This window comes from Chanos chanos, chromosome 10, assembly GCF_902362185.1.
Source record: "Chanos chanos chromosome 10, fChaCha1.1, whole genome shotgun sequence".
Classification (NCBI taxonomy): domain Eukaryota; kingdom Metazoa; phylum Chordata; class Actinopteri; order Gonorynchiformes; family Chanidae; genus Chanos; species Chanos chanos.
The window spans coordinates 23,762,722-23,783,340 of record NC_044504.1 but is presented as its reverse complement, the minus strand read 5'-3'; the positions used below and the strand labels follow the sequence as shown (position 1 = coordinate 23,783,340).

The following is a 20,619-nucleotide window of genomic DNA, read 5'->3' as shown; positions in this document are numbered from 1 at the left end:
CAAGTACAGTTAAGGAGAAAGAAGAAGCTACGTTATGCGTATCTCTTTTTTGCTGTCTGGTCTAGAAAGACCATAAAGGAAAATAAATAGATGGGATCTCCTCTTTGGTGAGAGAACCATTGATAAAGAGAAACATGATTTTCAAAGTGAAAACAAAGTTATTAATCTACCTGCTTGGAATCCTGGGACATTTGTCGTTTCAGAAATTTTCATTAGCTAATTATTGACTCCTGAAGTAGTTTTGGATGTTTTTTACTAAAAGCACTGATGCTCTGAAATATTATCTGCAGTTTATCTTTTAATTGTCTTTGCTGTCTTGAAATATTTTCTGCTGAAACAGATGAAATCTTCAATATGGGCATAAACATGATTTAATGATGATAAGCTGTCTCTCTAGGAAACAAGAGTGACATGATCTTTTTCCATCATACTCTGTGTGAATGTAAATATGATATTTTGATGATAAGTTGTCTCTTGAGGAAAAAAGGGAGACATTTTTTCTTTGTTTTCCATGGCTTCCTCACAAACATATTTCAGATCATGACTTCACCAACAATATTAAATATGACATTTGTTTATGGGAACCAAGCAAACAGGTTTTCTTTTTGAAGTCCAATAAAATCCCTGTAAGCAGGGCTACACATACAGTAGCTGGGAGACAGATCACTTAATAACTGGAGCTCAAGTGAATCCTGGTATTTTTCACATATAACACAATCAAGCTCCATAAGGTATATTACACAGAGTCTCTATGTAAAGGCCCAGGCCTTAATGTTTCCAAATACATTTTGTAAAAATGCCCTCATGTCTTACACAGGACAGACTGCTTTTGATTCTTGTTTTAGTTAGTGCACTGCTGAGCTGGAGCATGATGCACCGTGTGCTGTGCATGGCACAGTTTTGAGTGTATTTTACTATGTTTCCTGTAAATGGCACTTAAGAGAGTGTAATTTACCGTGTCCTGTAGGTGACGCAGTACTGAGTGTAACTTACACTGTACTTTGTAGATAAAGTTGTATTGATTGTAATATCTGCTACGTACTGTAGTGAATGACATATCCACTCTGTTCTATAGATGGCCACATTCTAAATGGAACATTTAGAGTGTCTTATAGATGGTGTTGCACTGAATCTAATTTACACTATGTGCTGTAGATGACGCTGTAGTAAATGTAAATTACACTGTGTCTTGTAGATGGCTCTGTAGTGAATGTAATTCACACTCTGTCCTGTAGATGATGCTGTATCCGCTGTGTCCAGCAGCAGTGGCAGCAGGTCTCTTCTCCAGGCTCTGTCTCTATCTAAATCTTTGTCTCTCCTCAATCCTGTTAGTAAGTACAGCTACCCTCTAGCTTTCCGCTAGCAAACTGCACACTGCTAACTAATCACACGCTGCAGTACATTGTGTGTATGTGCGTGTGTGTGTGCGTATGCGTGTGTGTGTGTTGTTACTTCGCTTGTACTTAGTGGTTCATGGTTGGTTTCTGTGGCAAAGCTTCTAAGCCCGCGTCCTGAGCAGCGTCATCACCAAGCACTGAGGCAACAGCTTCATGACATCATCTGTCTGCATCAGATTGCGTGACCCTGTGGTGACCCATCCTGGTTCCATTTCACACATGTGTCCGTCTGCTGACAGCTTTATGAGTGTCAACCATGTTTGCTTGCCCTCAAATCTCTGCATTTACGGCTTAATCCATTTATTTGCTCATTTTTAATCTCCTAATTTGACATTAGCTTCTGCTCCTCTTGTTTATAAAGCAGTTAAATTCAAACTCCCAAAATTAAAATTCCAAAAATGGGTGTGACTCCTCTCCTCACAGGTCCCAGTGTAATAATCACTGAAATGACCTGCTGTGAGAATCTGTCTGTTTCATAAGAAAACTGGAGCACAAATCGACTCAACCGAAGGAAAAGTAATGAATATTCCTGCCATAAATGTTGAATATGTTAATATTCTCTTTCCCACAGAACAGCGTGCATTCAGCTTTGCTGAACAACCCCAAGAGAAAAGGTAAATATGTTTCATTTGTTTCTATGTTTTAAATTTGTTTCAAGACTGATTTGAGAGTGGCATAGATGATTCTACACTGTGGTGACGAGGTTGCGTGACAAGAGAGTTTATCAAAGATAGAGAGGTCGCTTTCTGTGCTTATCTGACTAACCTCCTGGACTATGTCAGATAATTATCCAAGTCAAACTACAAGACTTCCTTTGCCTCCTCCTCTCTCAACAGTTGGGCATAGATATTTTGAGCTTTGAACATGGGAAAACTTTTTTTTCTCTAGTGTATATAATCCTTATGGTAGCAAACTCTTAAGGTGAGATAAGGGTATTGTAAGAGATCGGAGTTGATGTTTTCTGATACAGCTAAGATCAAGGAAAACAAATACTTTCATTATCATACGTGCCTGTTTGTTTTGTACATGCCACTTGTCATCTGAGTCAAAGCTGTGTGTGTGTGTTTGTGTGACTTAAAGCCTGCTATAATGGACTTCCTGGCAGAGCAGAACTCCAGTTCCTGCACTCCTGCATCCTACATTTCTCTGTCTCTCTCTCTCTCTCTCTCTCTCTCTCTCTCTCTCTCTCTTTCTGTGTCAGAGAACTTCGACTTTTCAGTCTACAGTCTTTAAGTATGTGTGTGTGAGTCGACCTGTGTGTGTATGTGCAGTTTGCCCTAACATCCAGGTGTAAATGTATGTAAATGTAAATGTTTGTGTGAGTGTGCATGGACGTGTGTGTGTGTGTGTGTGTATTGTGCTCAGATGCCTCTGCTGTACCTCTGTAGGGAGTTCCGTAGAAGAGTTCAGTTGGCTGATGATGAAGCCAGCGTTGAGCTGGTCGACTCTCTTCAACATCTTACACTCTCCGAGTTCCTCAAAGAGTATGTCATATGTCACAGCTCAGCGCCCCCCCTCCCCTCCCCCACCCCCATCCCCACCCCCGCCCCCACCTCAGTTTTTCCCTGTGAAGTAGCACAGCATGAACAACTCCAATACCCGGAAATCTCACTGGATACCTCCTCAATGCCTGCAAAGCATAGACCCTCTAACTACATTGCCCACAATTCACTTTGGTCAGATAGCATGCCTACACTTCCTAACCCCTTTTTAGGGTCATGTTCTCTGTAGTAGTTATTGTGCACTCACTAAATGGTATTTACCATTGCAAAACCCCAAAGTTATTTATGTAGTCATGTTCTAACTCTTTCTGTCTCACTCTGTCTTTGGGTATGTGTGTGTGTGTGTGAAGCCATACTGTATAGATCACCGACTTACATAAATTTGACAGTGAACTACAGTCCATTTTGTCACATTGCTGATGAAGCTGCCATGTGTGTTCTTTGGCATGTTCTTACTGAAGCCCGAATTCTCTTTATCAGATTGTCTGTTTCATAGTTTTATCTGCCTACCATGGTTTTATTGGTAGTAATTCATGTGCAAATGCAAATGACCTGAAATTTATGTCATCCAGGCTTAGACCAGGGATTCCTCCCTCTAGGATCCATCTGGTCCCACCAACAGTTTGGACTAACCATTTCCCCTTCAAACTATCATTGACAAATAACATGTTGATTGTATTGTGGCATGTCTGTCTCTGTTTATTTCTGTTTGTGTCTTTAAAAGCTCAAAGGAAACCAAATGACTAATGGTTTTTTAGCTTCTAGCTGCTGATGAACGTCCAGAGAATGCATGAACTACTAACAATTCACATGAAAAAAACAGACCTTTACACAACATGAAACCAATAGCAGTAGTTTTAACGTTGGTACAGTTTCACATTGATCAGCATTCTGATAGTGTGTGTGTGTGTGTGTATGTTTGTGTGTGTGTGTGTGCAGGATTGAAGAGGAGGAATGGGATAAGTATATTATCCCATCCAAAGCAGAATCGGAGAAATACAAAGTGAGTCGCACCTTCAGTTTCATCAAGAGCAGAATGTACAGCACTCGAAACAAAAGCAAGGTAAACACTTAAAAAAGGGGGAAAAAATAAGCACACGCACACTCTGAGGAAAAAACAAACACGCTCTGACACACAGACACACAAAGTCCCTGGGCAGGCTTGCTCTATCTGTCTTTCCTTTAATGATTAAGCTGTTGTTTGTCAGCACTCCTTTTCAGACAGATATAGTATGGGAAAGGAACCGTTTGACTTATTTCTTAAGGAAGCATGAAGAAAAGTCATACTTGATGAATTTGAGTGTTCACATGATAACAGATACCGTAAAGACATGACTTCCTAACAGTGGCGTGGCAATGTCTTTGTTTTGGAAGGGAAAAGCGAAGGATAAGGAAAGAGAAAAAGAAGGGAAAGACAGGCAGACGAATGGACACCAGTTTTCTTCAGGGCCGTGTAGCGGACACACAGCGTGTGTGGTGTGTGAGAAACCAGCGACGGGGAAGGAGCTACTGCACTGTTCAAGTGAGAGCACACACACCCTCAGACAAACATATGCTGTATACACTCAGTCAAACTCACTCTCACACACAGACGGATAACCACATACACAAAAAAGGTATCGGTCAGGGTGCAGTGAGCAGCCAGTGTCAGGCATGAGATGGTAGATCCACTAAGTGCAGTGTAAATGTGAGGTGTGCCAGTATGTGTGTGTGGTTTCTGAAATAGAAAGAAAAGGATTACAGCAAAACAAATGACTTTACAAAGAAATAATATTATAGGCTATTACAATTACAGACTAATATACTGTTACCACGTTTATGACCGGGGGGGCGGGGAACACAAAGTTGATTAGCTATCGTACAATAACAATGTGGTACTTTTCAATATAATATTGAATATAGGACCGAACTTAGAGACACAAATTATCTCTCATACAATTTGTATCCCCATTTACATTTGGATGTTATGCAAATAACTTCATCAAATGAATACGGTGGTGTTCAATACCGTGAAGATAACTAAATGAAACTAAATGAATATACTTACTTCTCCTTGAATATACATTCAGTTAAACCTTACTTGAAGGTTAGACGATTACTAAATTGCTTGAGTGCTTGAAATGTGGTTTTCCTCCTGTGTTGAGATTTTAATTCTCTCACTTTCCCATAAGTCACATTAGTTGGAAAGTTGTCATCATTGGTTTTGTGAGTAGCTTTGAAATGCCGTCCTATGTTTTTTTTTGGTTTTTTTGCGTAAACGCTAGTTTTGCAGATTATACCCACACAATCTAAATGTGAAAGTACACAAAATAGTCATGTACCCATTCCTGTGGTGATGGTAAGTCTTTGGCCTCTTTGGTCAAATAACTGCTTAATATGTTGGCATAGTTTATCATCATTTCTGATTCGCTCTGCTATTGACTTTGGTATAATTGTTACGTGCAAGAGCTCATGTGCTATGCAGGGATTGTGCAATTTTGATATCGGCCAAATGCATGAGACAACATGTATGGATTTGAATGGATGATCAGACTATCGAAAACGTAAATACTGAAAGTTAAGAGCCGATGAATTATGTGTTCCCCACCAACCCATCATGGGATTGACTGGCAAGCGCTTCACAATCCTCGCTAGATCGTGATCGACTGGTTAGGCACCGCTGTGTCACAGAGAAAACCTAACTCAAAACAAAAGTAAACGTGTTCACCAGCAAACGCACACATGCTGATAAAAGACTCTCTCTCTCTGTCTCTCTCTCTCTCTTTGTCTCTCTCTCTCTCTCTCTCTCTCTCACTCTCTTTGTCTCTCTCTCTCTCTCTCTCTCTCTGTCTCTCTCTCTCTCTCATTGTCTCTCTCTCTCTCTGTCTGTCTCTCTGTCTCTCTCTCTCTCTCTTTGTCTCTCTCTCTCTTTTTGTCTCTCTCTCTCTCTCTCTGTCTGTCTGTTGTGAATCCATTCTGTCTCTACTGCTTATGTTCTTAGACTGCTCTCAAAGTGTCCATAAAGGATGCAGGGAATTAGCCAGTCCATGCCTGAGGGTAAGTGTTGAGAGTGTGTGTGTGTGTGTGTGTGTGTGTGTGTGTTTGTGTGGGCACGCGCATGGGTGCGTACATGTGTGCGCATGCGTGTGTTTGTCACCTGAAGCTCACAGAATCCTTGAGTTAATCGTCAAACTGGGACAGTGACACATTTACCCAGTTTGTTCCAGTACATATTTACCCAGACATTGTGAGTTTAATCTAATTCCTCAGATGTCTTTGTGCGGAGTCATTAGTGTGAGACATACATACATGAGTAAGACCCTGAGAACAAACTCAGTAAATCAGCCTGTGTCATTTACTGACAGTAATATATCATTTTAAATGTCTTGATATTTAGTGCACACACAGACACACACACACAGACACACACGCGTGCGCACACACACGCACCCTCTAAGGTGAATTGTTCAGGTCATCTTTTCATGCTAAGGAGCTTAACAAACACCTGACTGGATCATCTTCATTCATTCTAAGTTACACGTATGACCACTCCAGTAATGTGGATTCATTACACTAAACTAATTTATTTATTTTTAATGAGAGCATTTCATATCAGTGTAATCTCAGAGGACAAATCATCTCACCAAAGTTACTCTGAATAGTAAAGAAACAACTTTAAATGAAAATGTGGGCAATCCTGCCCGTGCTATATCATGAATTTTTCTGTCTCTACTACGTGTTAGACCTAACTTCACCTTTTAACTTTGAGTCTGTTTACACTAACACAGCCTCGTGATCTCTAATCACAATATACCCACTGAGTCCAACGGCAGTATAATTTCCATTTTTACAGATTATATTTTTTCGCTGTAATATGTACGAATTAGCTGCAGGTACCCACACATTTATAAAAGTACAAAACTTAGCTCATTTTTATCTTGTTATTAATCATGTGTATTATTGCTAGAGAGTTATAACTTTAATATTTCTTATAAAGACAGATTTCTTTTAATTTTTTTTTTTTTGATGTTGTGTGTGTTGATATGACTGAAAAGTCTTATATATTTTGGTCTTTGTATAATATGGTATAAGAATATGTGTGTTGTAATTCAGAAATTCCAGGATAAATATGCAGTTTCCTTGGTGAAGAATCGGACCGCATCCCTCCCGCAGAGTGAGTTCATACTGTGCTCATGAGAAATGTGTACCTGAAAGAATGAAGGGTTGTTGGAAAACGTTTTTTTTATCCTTTACTATTTCAGTTGTTGATTGCTGTACTTCATTGTGTATTTGATCAAATGCTAAATTTCTTTCTCTCTTTAACTCTCTCTGGTAGATTTTACGATGGGAGAAAGCTCCTCCACCTCTCTGATGTCATCATCCAGCTCACTTCCTGTGATGACACCAAGAGACAGGAGGGATGGAGCCACACCAGCCTGTCCTCTATCAAGGAGTGTGCCCACAGCCTCAGAACGGTACCCCCCCCCCCCCGCCCACCTCTCCCCAGTATTTAAATATATTCAGTAGGTATCGTATCATCCTCATCAACATACATTATCTTTCCCATCAGCTTCAGTGAGAGCCCAGAGGGGGACACTGACCCTTCTACCTGGAAGAACCACATCCAGACAGGAGAGCTCCTGCACAACATTGAATCCTCACCGTCTACCAGCTCCTCTCTCACAGAAGGTGAAGATGGTGGCCCAGAAGAGACCTTCAGTTAAATCAAGACAGCCTTTGGTCATCTGAAACTGTGGCTATCTTTATCTATGGCTATCGAAGTCCAGACAAAGACAGACTTCAGCTGCGTGGGAACTATTTCTCTGCTCTAAAACCTGTCCCTTTACTCTCTCCATAGATACACCTGATGGCCCTTTGCAGAGTGAGTTGGAGGCCCAGACTATTAGTCTGGGGGCGGAGTCCTGGAGTCTGGCAGTGGATCCTGAGTTCTGTAAGGCCCAGGAGAAATGTGTCATTAAGAGACAGGATGTCATCTATGGTCAGTAACAGAAGCAGAACTGGCCTTGTGAAACTGTTATGGGAGGACAGATGGATTCTCTCTGGGTGGTTCTTTTTTAATATGTAGAATGTAGTCTAATGAGAAGGCATGCCCATGACTACTCTGTAAATGTATGTCTGTGTTTTCTCATTTATTGCTTTGTTGTTTTGGTCATTTTATTCCCAACAGTGACGCAGCTTTGAAAATCTGTCTTTGTTGAATATTGATGGTTTTCCAAGCATCAATATGTAATGTCTTTCCATGAGGTGAAGTTTTGTTGTTGTTGTTGTTGTTGTTTTACTTTTGTGTTTTTGTTCATTTGCTCGTTTTTCAGAGCTCATGCAGACGGAGCTGCATCACGTGCAGACTCTGACGATCATGGCCGAGGTTTTTAGGCGGGGCATGAGGGAGGAAGTGCAGCTGGATCCTGAGGTCATTGGTCGGATTTTCCCCTGTCTGGATGAGCTCCTTCTCCTCCACCGGGACTTCCTTTGTGCAATGTGGGAACGACGAAACAGCTCCTCCTACCCTGACAGCGACAGGAATTACATCATCACACATATTGGGGATATCCTGCTGCAACAGGTATCTATGTATCCGCTAAACAAAATGATCCTCTGTTTTTACTCTCAAAGCAAAGTACACTGTCTGGCCAGTTGGATTTAGAGCCTACGGAGGCAGTGTTATGATCTGGGCTTCTTTCAATTGGTCAGGTCTAGGCTCAGCAACATTACGTGGCAACAGAATGAGGTCAGCTGAGTACCTGAATGTACTGAATGACCAGGTTATCCCATCAATGGATTTTTTTCTTCCCTAATGGCACGGGCATGTTCCTCGACGACAATGCCAAGATTTATTGTGCTCAAATTGGGAAAGAGTGATTCAGGGAGCATGAGGAATCGTTTTCACATATGAACTGGCCACCACAGAGTCCTGACCTTCACCCCACTGAAAGTCTTTGGGATGTGCTGGAGAAGACTTTACGGAGTGGTTCGACTCTGCCATTGTCAACAAGATCTCAGCCAAAATTAACGCAACTCTGGACGGAAGTAAATGTTGTGATGTTGCATAAGGTTGACAAAAAGATGCCACGGTGAATCCACACTGTAATAAAAGCTAAAGGTTGTCCAATGAAATATTAGAGTGTGTGACTTTTTTTAGCCAGGCAGTGTATCAGGGAAGTATGTTTACTGGGATGTTTAAGGACAGGTTAAGGTCAGACTTGAACCTTGTAGCTTTTTCCGCATGTCAGCACATCCAATGACCAAAAACCTGTGACTAAAAGCCTTGTGGTGGCAGACTGAGGAAGTTTGTTTATAAAATAATTATTGCACTGCAATCTACAGCCTGCCTTGTAATGCCAAAGACTTAAAACTGTTAGTATCAGTCACTTTGCCCAATTGGTTGACAAACTGAAGGTGTTTTATTAGGTTCTCGGGCATTCGACATCTGTTAAAATTTAACATATAGATTTCAGAGTGGCAGAAAGGAACCCCTGGCCACATAGTGTAGGCTGAGTGTTGTTGTAACGTGATATGAACACAGTTGTCTGACTGCTGTTTGAGCGTTTCTTGAGTGTTGTTTGAGTGCGGGATGGCTTTGTTTCAGTTCTCCCAGGAGAGCGCTGAGAAGATGAAACAGGTGTATGGAGAGTTCTGTAGCCACCACACTGAAGCCGTCACCTTCTTCAAAGAGCTCCAGCAACAGAACAAGAGATTTCAGCTCTTCATCAAAGTAAGAGATTTTTATCTTCTCATTGAGTTGACAGATGTTCAAGACATTTAGCTTTTGCTCTGAAGTAGATTAGTTTCAAAGTATACTCACTGATTCCACAGCAACAAAGCAGCAACTCTTTGGTGAAAAGGAGGGAGATCCCAGAATGCATTTTGTTGGTGACACAGCGAATCACAAAGTATCCTGTACTGCTGGAGAGAATACTACAATACACACAACGTTAGTGTACCTCCGTACACACACACACACACACACACACACACACACAATTACATATTCACAATCACACACAAATTCACAAGCCAAATCTCTGTAACACTGTTAGCGAACATTGTAAGTGTGAGACTAATGTTGTAATGATATTTCTCTCTCTCTCTCTCTCTCTCTCTCTCTCTCTCTCTCTCTCTCTCTTTCTTTCTCTTGCTCTCTCAGAGGGCACAGAGGAGCATGAGGAGGTGTCTCGTGCATTGGTGCTTATTCGTGAATTGATTGCAGCAGTGGACCTGCAGGTCAGTGAGTACGAGCAAGGTCAGAGGTTACTGGACGTTCTGAACCGAATGGAGAACAAGAGCTCTGCCAAACTGAAGAACGGGCACACATTCCGCAAACAAGACATCACATCTGGACGGACACTAATACACCACGGCCCGCTACAGTGGAAAACAGCCACAGGCAGGCTCAAAGGTGTGAGAGAGATTTTTGATTTTAATACATAGTTTTCTACACATATTCAGATATTCATATGTGACATTAGATCAACACAACAGAACACAGACAAGTATGTGAAAGCACAGAGATAAAGGAAAAAAAAGACTATAAAATACCAAACTCGAATGACACCCACTGAACAGTTAGGAATACGGAGAGAGTGTGTATGTCTGTGATGTTTGACCCTGTCAACCTCTTTTTATCTGTTCATGCTCAGATGTTCTGGCCCTGCTCCTGACAGATACACTCGTTTTTCTGCAGGAGAAAGACCAAAAGTACTCCTTTGCTACTGTGGTGAGGTCCTCCTCTCTCTCTCTCTCTCTCTCTCTCTCTCTCTCTCTCTCTCTCTCTCTCACACACACACACACACACACACACACACACACACACACACAAAGCATAGCTCTCATGTCATCAATATAATAACAGTAACAGAACATAGTTAGTTCTGAAATTAAGTGAAAGTGCTCTCTGTTGTCTCTCTCTCTCTCTCTCTCTCTCTCTCTGTCTCTCTCTCAGGATCAGAAGCCTCCGGTGATCTCTCTACAGAAGCTGATCGTGAGGGAGGTGGCCAATGAGGAGCGGGGGATGTTTCTCATCAGTGCATCAGCGGCGGGTCCAGAGATGTACGAGGTCCACACTGCCTCTAAAGACGAGAGGAACACGTGGATGAGGCTGATCCGAGAGGCTGTGGAGAGGTGTGTGTCCTTTTGTCTGAGTGGATGGGTGTGTGTATATGAGTTGGTGCGTGTTAGTTTGTTGACGTGCTTGTGTGCGGTGTTCTCAGCGTGTGTGCATGTGTGTGTGTGCACGTGTATGTGTGTGAACTGACATCTCTCTCTGTCTCTTAGTTGTCCTGAGGAAGAGGATGAGACCACAAGTGAATCAGAGGAGGAGAGACGAGTTGCTGAGGCCAGAGTCCAGAAGATAAACAAACTGCAGGGTACATACAACCAACTAATTATCAACAAATCATTTAATAACTGTGATCATAACTTACAGTATACCGTTATTACAGATAGGGTAGAGTAAACTATAGTATACAAATTCAAGCTGTGAATTGCAAATGTGAAAGGACAACTGCCCTGAAACAGTGACATTTTGTGACTGTAAAATATTTTATGACCAAGAATCTGAAGGTCTGTGAGATGAACTGAGATTTAAAGCCATGAAATGTGAGACACTGTTTATTACTGAAATCTTATTACTAAAGAATCACCAGGTCGTATAATACGAGAAATGTTAGAGCCAGCTCCTGTCTAAGTAAAATATCACACTTAACGTCACACACAGAGGACAGTCTGGACAGTGGACGTTGTAAAACTTGATAGTGTCAGGACAGTATGAATGGAAATTTTTCAGTACAACATACCTTTAAAATCATTCAGTAACCGTCACATGTGAGCTATCTCATCTTTTCGTTCATCTTTGATGAAGTACCTGCTGCAGCATTGAACAGTCATCACATGTAATATCTGAACCATTCAAGTCAGTTAGCACTCTCTCAAGTCTCATTTCCCTCTCTCTCTCTCTCTCTCTCTCTCTGTCTCTCTCCCTCTCTCTCCATTAGAGTCGTTGTCTAGTTATGATGAACAGATCTGTAGTTCTTTAGAGGAAAAGTTACACATTTGCTCAGAGTTCTGGTCCATGAGAGGAAATGAACAGAACTGGACAGAGCCACGGTTGCTAGTACGACCCAACACCGATGATGCACCGCAGGCCACAACTCTACTGAATGCAGCTCTCAAAGAAGGTGAGAAAAACACACACACACACACACACACACACACACACACACACACACACACACACACACACACACACACACACAATCACATGGACTTGTGCTCATAACCTGCAGACTACAGTTCCAGCTGTATTTCAGGTGTTATCTCTTTCTCTCTTTCTCTCTCTCTTTCTCTTTTTCTCTCTCTCAGCGGAGAATCTGAAATCCACGCTGTCATCTCATTTCTGTGCCTCCTCCTCTGCTCTCCTGAGGCTCCTGAGTGAGATGATTCCCTCTGCTGACCCTGAATGTGGGGAAGTGTCTTCTTCCCACCATGAACCCACATCACCTGACACACACAGGAGTGAGGAAGAGGAGAGAGAAGGAGTGGAAAGCCCTGATTCACACACACTCAGTTCCCTCAGCACTACTGACACACACAATACCATCACACAGGTAACAAAATACACACATCACACACAATAGACACACACAGTTCAGTATTGTTTTATACATTAGTGACAATTACCTAATTACGAAAGGTGTTGAGTGAATATTGTATAGTAGAAACACGTTCTCATAGGTCCATAAGGTAGGCTTCAAGTAGACCTGTAATGTTTTGATCTTAAATAGAGAGATAGGAATGTAATATCTCTCCTCATGAGAACATGAATAATTCACAGAGTCATATTAAAGTCACATCTCTATCCTGATGCTCAGAATCATTGATGGGGCTGGAATACAGACAAATTCTATTTTACTGTCTTCAGGGTACACTTTCATTAAAAATGAACAATGTTTAGTTTCCTCCAAAAATACAATAAGAGAGTTACCTACCCCTTATGGTACATCACTCTGAAAAAGAGTTGCTCTTTTAAGGCTGCAACGCTGTTAGCAAAAACACAAGTCTGTCGATATGTTTTTCATATGATACATATTTTTGACACTTTTAAAACATCATTTTCTAAGAGTCAGGGTGTTGCTTGCGGGTCAGTCATACAGAAGAATATAACTTCAATTATTAGCAACAGATAATAGCTCAATATGCAGGTTTGTGTTGCTGCTTAGTATATGTGTTAGTGTAGTATTCAGTTACTGGCCCTTGATATTTGTAGAGTGATACCTGTGTCTGATTTACTTTGGTGAAAACTGAAACTGTTGTCTTGAACACACATGACAAAGCTGGGTGACTTAAACAGAAACACTGTGGAATCATCTGCACTAGCACCATAAAGCCACTAGGTGGTGCCACAGACACATGGTGCATTTAAACAACACAAACTGTTTTTCCTAAGAAACTGCACAGACCGGATTCACTACAGATGGAAACAAAGGGGCTATTGCTGCATGAGGGTTTTTTTTTTCCAACATACTATAGAATGATTTTTTGATGGCTGATTCTTTATGGCTTGCAATTAAATATTTTACTAATTTGAGGAGGAAAAAATTGGAGATAATATGATAAGAACTGCAGATTGATGGTCGGTTCACGATGCTTGTTAGCGTGTTGACTGACTGACTTGACCATAGTCTAATGTACATGTTATGAACTTGTCTGCAGGGTCAGAGTTTGTAAGTCTGTGTGTGTGTGTGTGTCTTTAAATGTCTGATTGTCTGTTCTCTTTCAGGTGACCCAAAGTGTACAGAGTTTGACACAGTTACTGTACAGTCTACAGGTGAGCACTCTCTATCTCTCTCTTACACACACATGAATGTACACATAGTCTTAATAACAAGCACTCACTGGAAAATGTTCCCATTATCTCATCATTGTCTCATTAGGCTCTTTAAAAACTGGCTCCCTGCTTTATCCAGGGTAAACACTAATCTAGAATTTTGTGTTCATGAGATTTACAAACCTGTATAGTAATATTTAACCATAGATACATATACGTACATTCTACATTTATTCAAAAATGCATACACTGTATTTCTATTCAGCATTGACCCATAGACCTATAAGTTCACATTCAACACTTACCCATAGATACATTCACACATAGACACATACATTTATATCTGGTATTCACACACAGGCACATACAGTAAATTTACTGTAAATATTCACCCACAGGCTCATATGTTTACCTACTAAATTTACCAATAGACACATACATGTACATTTTACATTTATGCAAACGATCCTGAAACCCTTTCCTCTGTAGACCACATATCTGAGTTCTGAGTCAGCTGGACAGAGATCCCATGATGAATTATTTTTTATGCTTTTGTCTTTTGGCTGTTCCAGTTTTGTGCTTGAAAAGAGACAAAACAAGAAATAAATTTTAACATTGAATGTGTATTCGGTCAGCATTGAGAAATGCCAAGGATTCAGATATTTTTCATGCCTTCCATTACCTAAGTTTGGCCCTCCTAACTTTCACAACATATTTATAACGGAGTTGGAGGGGGATGTTTGTAGTCCTCATAGCCCGGAAACAGTATTGAAAACTAATTTCATAGCCCTGACAGCTCTCTTTTGCCAAAAATTAGGCCGCGGTCACCATCCAAGACAGCTTCTATGAGGTCCAGAGGCTCCTATTGCTCTCCACGTCCAACCCACGGCCTCGGCAACCGTCGTCAGGCAGCCTACGAGGGCCAGCCCTCCAGGAGCAGGAGCGGCAACGGGAAGCGGAGCTTCGCCGGGCTGAGCTAGTGGGCGTGGCTCGAATGCGGGAGGCACTGGCTCAGGAAAAACAGCGTTGGGAGAGAGAGTGTCTGGCACGGGAGCACCAGCAGGGCGAAGTGGAGAAAGAGCTTGAGCAGAGGGAGAAACAGTGCCACCTAGAGGCACAGCGACTACAGCGTGAAAGAGAAGAACTGGAGGAGCAGCTTCAGGATTACCAGCAGAGCTTGGAAAGATTGAGAGAAGGACAGCGCAGCGTGGAGAGAGAGCGAGAACGGCTGGAGCTTCAACAAGACCTCCTGCAGAACCTGAAGCATAATCGACAATGCGGTTTACCTGCAATGCTTATACCACTGGATGGGCTTCAGGTGTGTGTGTGCGTGTGTGTGTGTGTGTGTGTGTGTCTGAATGCCTGGTTTTATATGTGTGCATGCGTGGGTATTCATGTGCGCGCGCGTGCGTGTGTGTGTGTGCGGGCGTACGTGTGCATGTGCGTGCGTGCATGCGTGTGTGTGTGTGTGTGTGTATGTTTATGTCTATTTCTAAGTTTTGTATCTAGGAGCTGTGTGCATGTGTGTTTGTGTGTGTTTGAGGCATTTCTAGGGCCTGTATCTAGGCGCTGCAGGCTAGTCATAAAAGATTTTGCACCCAGCATGAGTGAAGGATGCAGCTGTCTTCCAAAAGAAGAAATTCCTTTACTCACCCTTCTCTTTTCTCATCCCTTCTCTTTTCTGTTGCCAAAACACCCAAGCAGTGATGTCAGGGGAAAAGTCTGCCTTTCTCTCTCCCTCTTTGCTTTGAAGAAAGAATAAAACTGTCACTGTGGTATTCTGGGCAGAGAAGCTGTCTCTCTCTTTCCTCCATTACTGAAATTCACAGAGGATTTTTTCAATGAATAGTTAACAACTTGCCTTCACACTCTTACACTAAGTACCAAAATGGCTGACAAAAAATCAAAGTCACACACACACACACACACACACACAAACACACACACACACACACACACAGAGTCCCTGATTCATTACCTGGGATAATGGGACCAATATAAAGTCCATCAGTCTTTGCATGTGTCCCTCTCTCTGCTCTCCAATAAACCGGCCACTGATGGATGATAATTAAAGGCACCTAAATTACAGTTGGACAGAATAATTAAACTCAGCCCTCTCCCCCAGCCGTTCCAGCCAATCAGTGCCCAGAGAGGCAGTTAAACAAGCTCCGTTGAGCAGTCAATCAGCATTTATTTGTTATTCATTATTTACAATTTGCACAAAACCCAGGCTCAAAGTGTTTTGCAAAGATAAAGAAAACAACACGAGAGTGTTTGTTTGTTAATTATAGCCTCTCTAATAACCCATTTCATGTAACTTTCTATGGCTTCAGCCTTTAGCCCACAGATGAAAGAACTGAATTGAACTTTAGAATGATAGACCAAGAGTCATGGAAAACAACACAAGTCATGGGGTCAAAAATGGACACACACACACACACACACTGATTTAATTTAAGTATTTATTATTTTGAGAATTGTGCATGGGTCTTTAAACAAATGACGCTAAATAAAAACAGAACATTTTTGAAATTGTTTGGTGGTTGGCGCACAGTGAAAGCTTGTGATTATTACTTTTTATTATTTATTACATAGCCGTGTCATTCTATTTAGAGATAATACTGTGTTGTTCCATTGTGAGATCAATTGTTCTGTTGTGAATTAACATTATACTGAGGGAGGTAATGATAGTGTTAGATAATGTTGTACTGTTGTTGTGAAGTTATGTTCTATTGTAAGGCTGTGCTCTTTGCAGTATGACACAGTATTATATATTGAATATTTGTGTCAAACTCACATGTTTCCTGTCCTTTACCAGGACTCAGGTGAAGGTCAGTCTTTGGGTCAGGATGCAGATGGTTTGGTATTCATGAACGAAGCTGCATTCCATGGTCCTGCCCTGAATAACCGTCACCATCAGCATTATCAACCTCACAATCTGGGGTCTCTGGCTTATCAGGACTCTCCCAGTGCCCACAACAGTCTTGAGTCTCTGCTGGCACACTCAAATCACAGATACCAGTCCCCCAGTGGGCATGACCTTGGATGGACAGGGAGGCTTTCAGCCTCACAGGCCATGGGCACTGAACACATCAACCATGGTAATACATCATCAGTTAACTTAAAGTCTGTACTCTCGCACTCTGTCTGTCTATAGATCGTCTTTTGTTCTTTTTTTGTCTCTTTCTTTCTTGCTGCCATGCTGATCTCTCTCTCTCTCTCTCTCCCTCTCCATCACTGACGACAGTGATACTCCATAGAAGATAAAAAGAGAGTGAGAGAGAGACAGAGAGAGAGAGACAGAGAGAGAGAGAGAGAGAGAGAGAGAGAGAGAGAGATAGAGCAGGACCAGAGCTGCTCATCCAAAGGCTGATGAGATCTTCTTTCACTGTTCATCAGTGTCTCCTGACAAAGGAACATCCCATCTTATCACAAACACCCACACCCACTCACATACAAACACAGCCTGTCTGTGAAATCAATTCCGTCTCTATCCATTGAGCGGTGCAGTTGCTTGGCAGTGTATGAATCAAACGCGCAGGCGTTGGGAGACTGATTGGAACATCGATCGTGAAAATCTTTACAAAACTCATTACACAGCCACCTGTCATCACAGAGAAAGACAGACAGAGGGAGAGAGAGAGAGATAGTTAGATAGATAGATAGATAGATAGAGAGAGAGAGAGAGAGAGAGAGAGAGAGAGAGAGAGACAGAGACAGACAGAAACACAGAAAGAGGGAGAGATTGAGAGAGAGAGAGAGGGAGAGAGGGACACAGATTAAACATATTCATGCATTTTTCACACATGATGTGTCAGAGGTGTGACTATCACAGACAAGCCCTTGCACACAGAATCTCAATGTTCTTTAAATATTCCAAAAGCACCCCATCCAAAGCCGCTCCATGTGAAATGAAAAGGTGAAAGATCTTCATTAATGCCTGTTTCACACCAAGGGAACTGAACATGGTATTTGGCTCTCTCTGCTATGTTTACCAAAGACTATGTCCAACACTACTCCTGCGTATTGATTGGCTGATTAACCTTCTGTGGTTATTGATTGTTCATTGTTTCTCTGGACGGCCAGGTTCCCATGAAAATGAGACCAAGTGCCCCTGAATCTGCCCTCGTTTGCTTATGCCTGCATTTAGCATCACTCTTACTCCCAATGCCATCCTATATCCCACATAAGGTCATCATAATATGACACCTGCTCATAGTACTGCACTTTGTTTCCACACATAGGTGTATGTATATTTGTCTGTGTAATTGGTCAAGTCATGATACTATGTTGTGCTATACTGCAAAAATCCATGTCGCTTAACAGAGGCTTTCAAATTTAAAGAAGATCCACAGAATATCATAGAAGATTCACGGAATATGACAGGGAGAGAGAGAGAGAGAGAGAGAGAGAGCTCAAGTGTCCCAATCAGTAAATTAGCAGGATCAGATAGTGCCTGGAGCCATCTCTAACATCAGATACTCCACCATCCCGCTCAGTTTATTTAAGGATAATGCTGCTTAAAATAAACTCTCTGCTCAACTGCAGTTGATTTGATAAAGTTGTGATTTTATCCATGTTAAAGTAACTATATGTTGAAATACCTATACAAGTTTAGGCTACATTAATTTAACCTCAACAGTGAATGGCAGTGCTAGGTAGTAATCTTCACTAAAAAAAAAATGAAATAGATAAAAGGAAATGGAGTGTAATCTTATACAATAAATTCAGTGTGTTGTATGATCTCATTGTGCGTACAGACCAGGTATTTGTTTTGTCCTAGCTAGGTAATTAGTGACCATGAAGCTTAAGGGTAATATCGCTACACCTGTGAGATCACAGCGCTAGGCAAACAGTGTTAAGCTAATAGCCATGCTAAGAGTTCAAATGTTGCCTGAGGGAAATGTGAGGCTCACAGCACTGAGCCAACAGGTGTTTTGTTGGCTGTTTGCAGTCGCTTAATGAAACCTGAGTTATTCATCAACCAAAGACATGGTTCCTATGGAACAAAACAGAGTGATATATGAGCTGGAGCCATTAGCATGAGTACAACTCATTGTAGCCACTGCACTTAATCACTCCTACCCCCATTACACTTAAAGGAACTTTGTGTTCTTACTTTAAAATGCTATAGATTCATCATTGAGACACTGTAAATGTGTCTTAGAGAAGCTTTGACATGGTTGTGGTTTTCAGTAGGTACTGGTTGATCATTAACGCTTTTGTTGATAATGTCTTCCACTCGCAGAGATTTTAAATGTGTAGGTAACTGTGTTTGCCAAATTTATGACTGCCAGTTTTTTCTTCACAGATTTGGGCACACAAGGCCACGGTTATGTAGTCTGGTCTCCAGGGGTAACGGGGGCGGGGATTCACCAGAGTTACACCCACGGCCTCACAGGTGATGCCCTCCTGGACTCTCAAGCCCTCGTCCCCGTAGAGACAGAGCTCGGGGAGGAGGGAGGAGAAGAGAATATTGTATATCTCTGAGAACATTTTTAGAACTCCAACAGACATGATCAAAGCTACATTTGACCACAGAATCAGAGCCAAATATCACCGTGGATCTACAGTCAGAATGCCACAATAGAACGAACGACCTTCAGATCCAGACTGCTCTGACTTTGTACTACAGAGTAACAGAAATAAAACCTTTCAGAATACTACAGGAACTGGACAGACTGTAGTCACAGACTACAAATCTGATCATCTGTACCAGATCTAGAATTGAAAATTTTGATCAAGCATTGGATGCCTAACTACAAGTGTCGACTAGTAACTTGGCTACGTCTGTGTCCAAAATGGCAGACAAATAGGCGTGAATCGAATGGAATCAAATCAGAACCTGAGATAATTGATCACATCTTCATTCTGCGGTGTATGTCGGAGAGAGTTGTTTGTGCCAGTTGTTTGAGTCAGAACTTTGTGTATATGTGTGTGCCTATATATGTGTGTGTGTAGCTTTGAAGATGTGCCCAGCGGTCAGTGTTGTGGCTCATTGCCTGAAGACTACAGTGACAGAATTGGGTTACTTTATTTCAACTCCTCCTGCACACACACACACGCGCGCGCACGCACACACACGCGCGCGCACGCACACACACACACACACACAGAGGCACAAACTCCTCTAAGCTTCCCCCAGCAGCTCACATAAAACTTTATATTTCATTAGCAGCCGCTTACTGTAGAGTAATTGAGAGACAAAGTACTATTTATTAGTACTGATTACTGATGCACAACACAGAGCAGTTCCAATGAAAAGATGAGGTGTGTGTGTGGGCATGTGTGTATGTGTGTGTGTATATATATATGTACGTGTGTATGTATTGAGGGAACAAGTTCTGGCATCCTCAGTCATCAGACAAGGTCTATTTGTGGAACCAATGAGACAACACAGGTACATTACTCATGATGTCCTGTCTTTCCCTGTCTTTGTATGTGTGGATTTGTGTGTGTGTGTGACATGGCTATTCAGAATTATTGCTCTTACAGGTTATTCTAAATGATAGAAGCACTAATACCAAATCAGTCAGTCTCTTTGTCTTGTCTCTTCAAGTGTAAATTATAAATTGACAGATGCCTCACATCACAAATCTGCTGGAATTTGTGTTACTTATTTGGTCATAGATATGGGGCAAAGAAATACTACGTAGCCACAGTAAGCGGCATCAATATGTGTTTTTATAGTCTTTAAGGAATTCATCTCACTTGACACACATACGTGCACGCGTGCACCCACCCACACACACATACACACACATACACACACACACACACAATGGACACGATACACTTTTGTTGAATTATTTTCCTCCTCGTGGATAAAGATATTTTGTCATATGATGTTGGTTGCTAATACGGTATGCTATCCGACATAGACAGGCACTGACATCAG

General features: G+C 41.7%; 1 protein-coding gene across 1 annotated transcript in view; it reads left to right on the top strand.

Annotated features, from left to right (window-relative positions):
• The window catches only part of arhgef28a (Rho guanine nucleotide exchange factor (GEF) 28a), a 43,666-nt gene extending 23,887 nt beyond the window's left edge, over positions 1 to 19,779 (top strand). The window contains exons 12-35 of the mRNA XM_030787504.1: positions 1,236 to 1,331; positions 1,969 to 2,011; positions 2,786 to 2,881; positions 3,839 to 3,962; positions 4,274 to 4,421; positions 5,880 to 5,935; positions 6,992 to 7,052; positions 7,215 to 7,353; positions 7,449 to 7,567; positions 7,737 to 7,877; positions 8,212 to 8,462; positions 9,486 to 9,611; positions 9,713 to 9,830; positions 10,044 to 10,295; positions 10,537 to 10,613; positions 10,839 to 11,017; positions 11,171 to 11,262; positions 11,890 to 12,072; positions 12,257 to 12,420; positions 12,463 to 12,501; positions 13,674 to 13,721; positions 14,539 to 15,039; positions 16,540 to 16,822; positions 19,033 to 19,779. Coding sequence (XP_030643364.1) covers positions 1,236 to 1,331; positions 1,969 to 2,011; positions 2,786 to 2,881; positions 3,839 to 3,962; positions 4,274 to 4,421; positions 5,880 to 5,935; positions 6,992 to 7,052; positions 7,215 to 7,353; positions 7,449 to 7,567; positions 7,737 to 7,877; positions 8,212 to 8,462; positions 9,486 to 9,611; positions 9,713 to 9,830; positions 10,044 to 10,295; positions 10,537 to 10,613; positions 10,839 to 11,017; positions 11,171 to 11,262; positions 11,890 to 12,072; positions 12,257 to 12,420; positions 12,463 to 12,501; positions 13,674 to 13,721; positions 14,539 to 15,039; positions 16,540 to 16,822; positions 19,033 to 19,211 — 3,515 coding nt within the window. The 3' untranslated portion in view covers positions 19,212 to 19,779. The remainder of the gene's footprint in view (positions 1 to 1,235; positions 1,332 to 1,968; positions 2,012 to 2,785; positions 2,882 to 3,838; positions 3,963 to 4,273; positions 4,422 to 5,879; positions 5,936 to 6,991; positions 7,053 to 7,214; positions 7,354 to 7,448; positions 7,568 to 7,736; positions 7,878 to 8,211; positions 8,463 to 9,485; positions 9,612 to 9,712; positions 9,831 to 10,043; positions 10,296 to 10,536; positions 10,614 to 10,838; positions 11,018 to 11,170; positions 11,263 to 11,889; positions 12,073 to 12,256; positions 12,421 to 12,462; positions 12,502 to 13,673; positions 13,722 to 14,538; positions 15,040 to 16,539; positions 16,823 to 19,032) is intronic.
• The last annotated feature ends 840 nt before the right edge of the window (positions 19,780 to 20,619 follow it).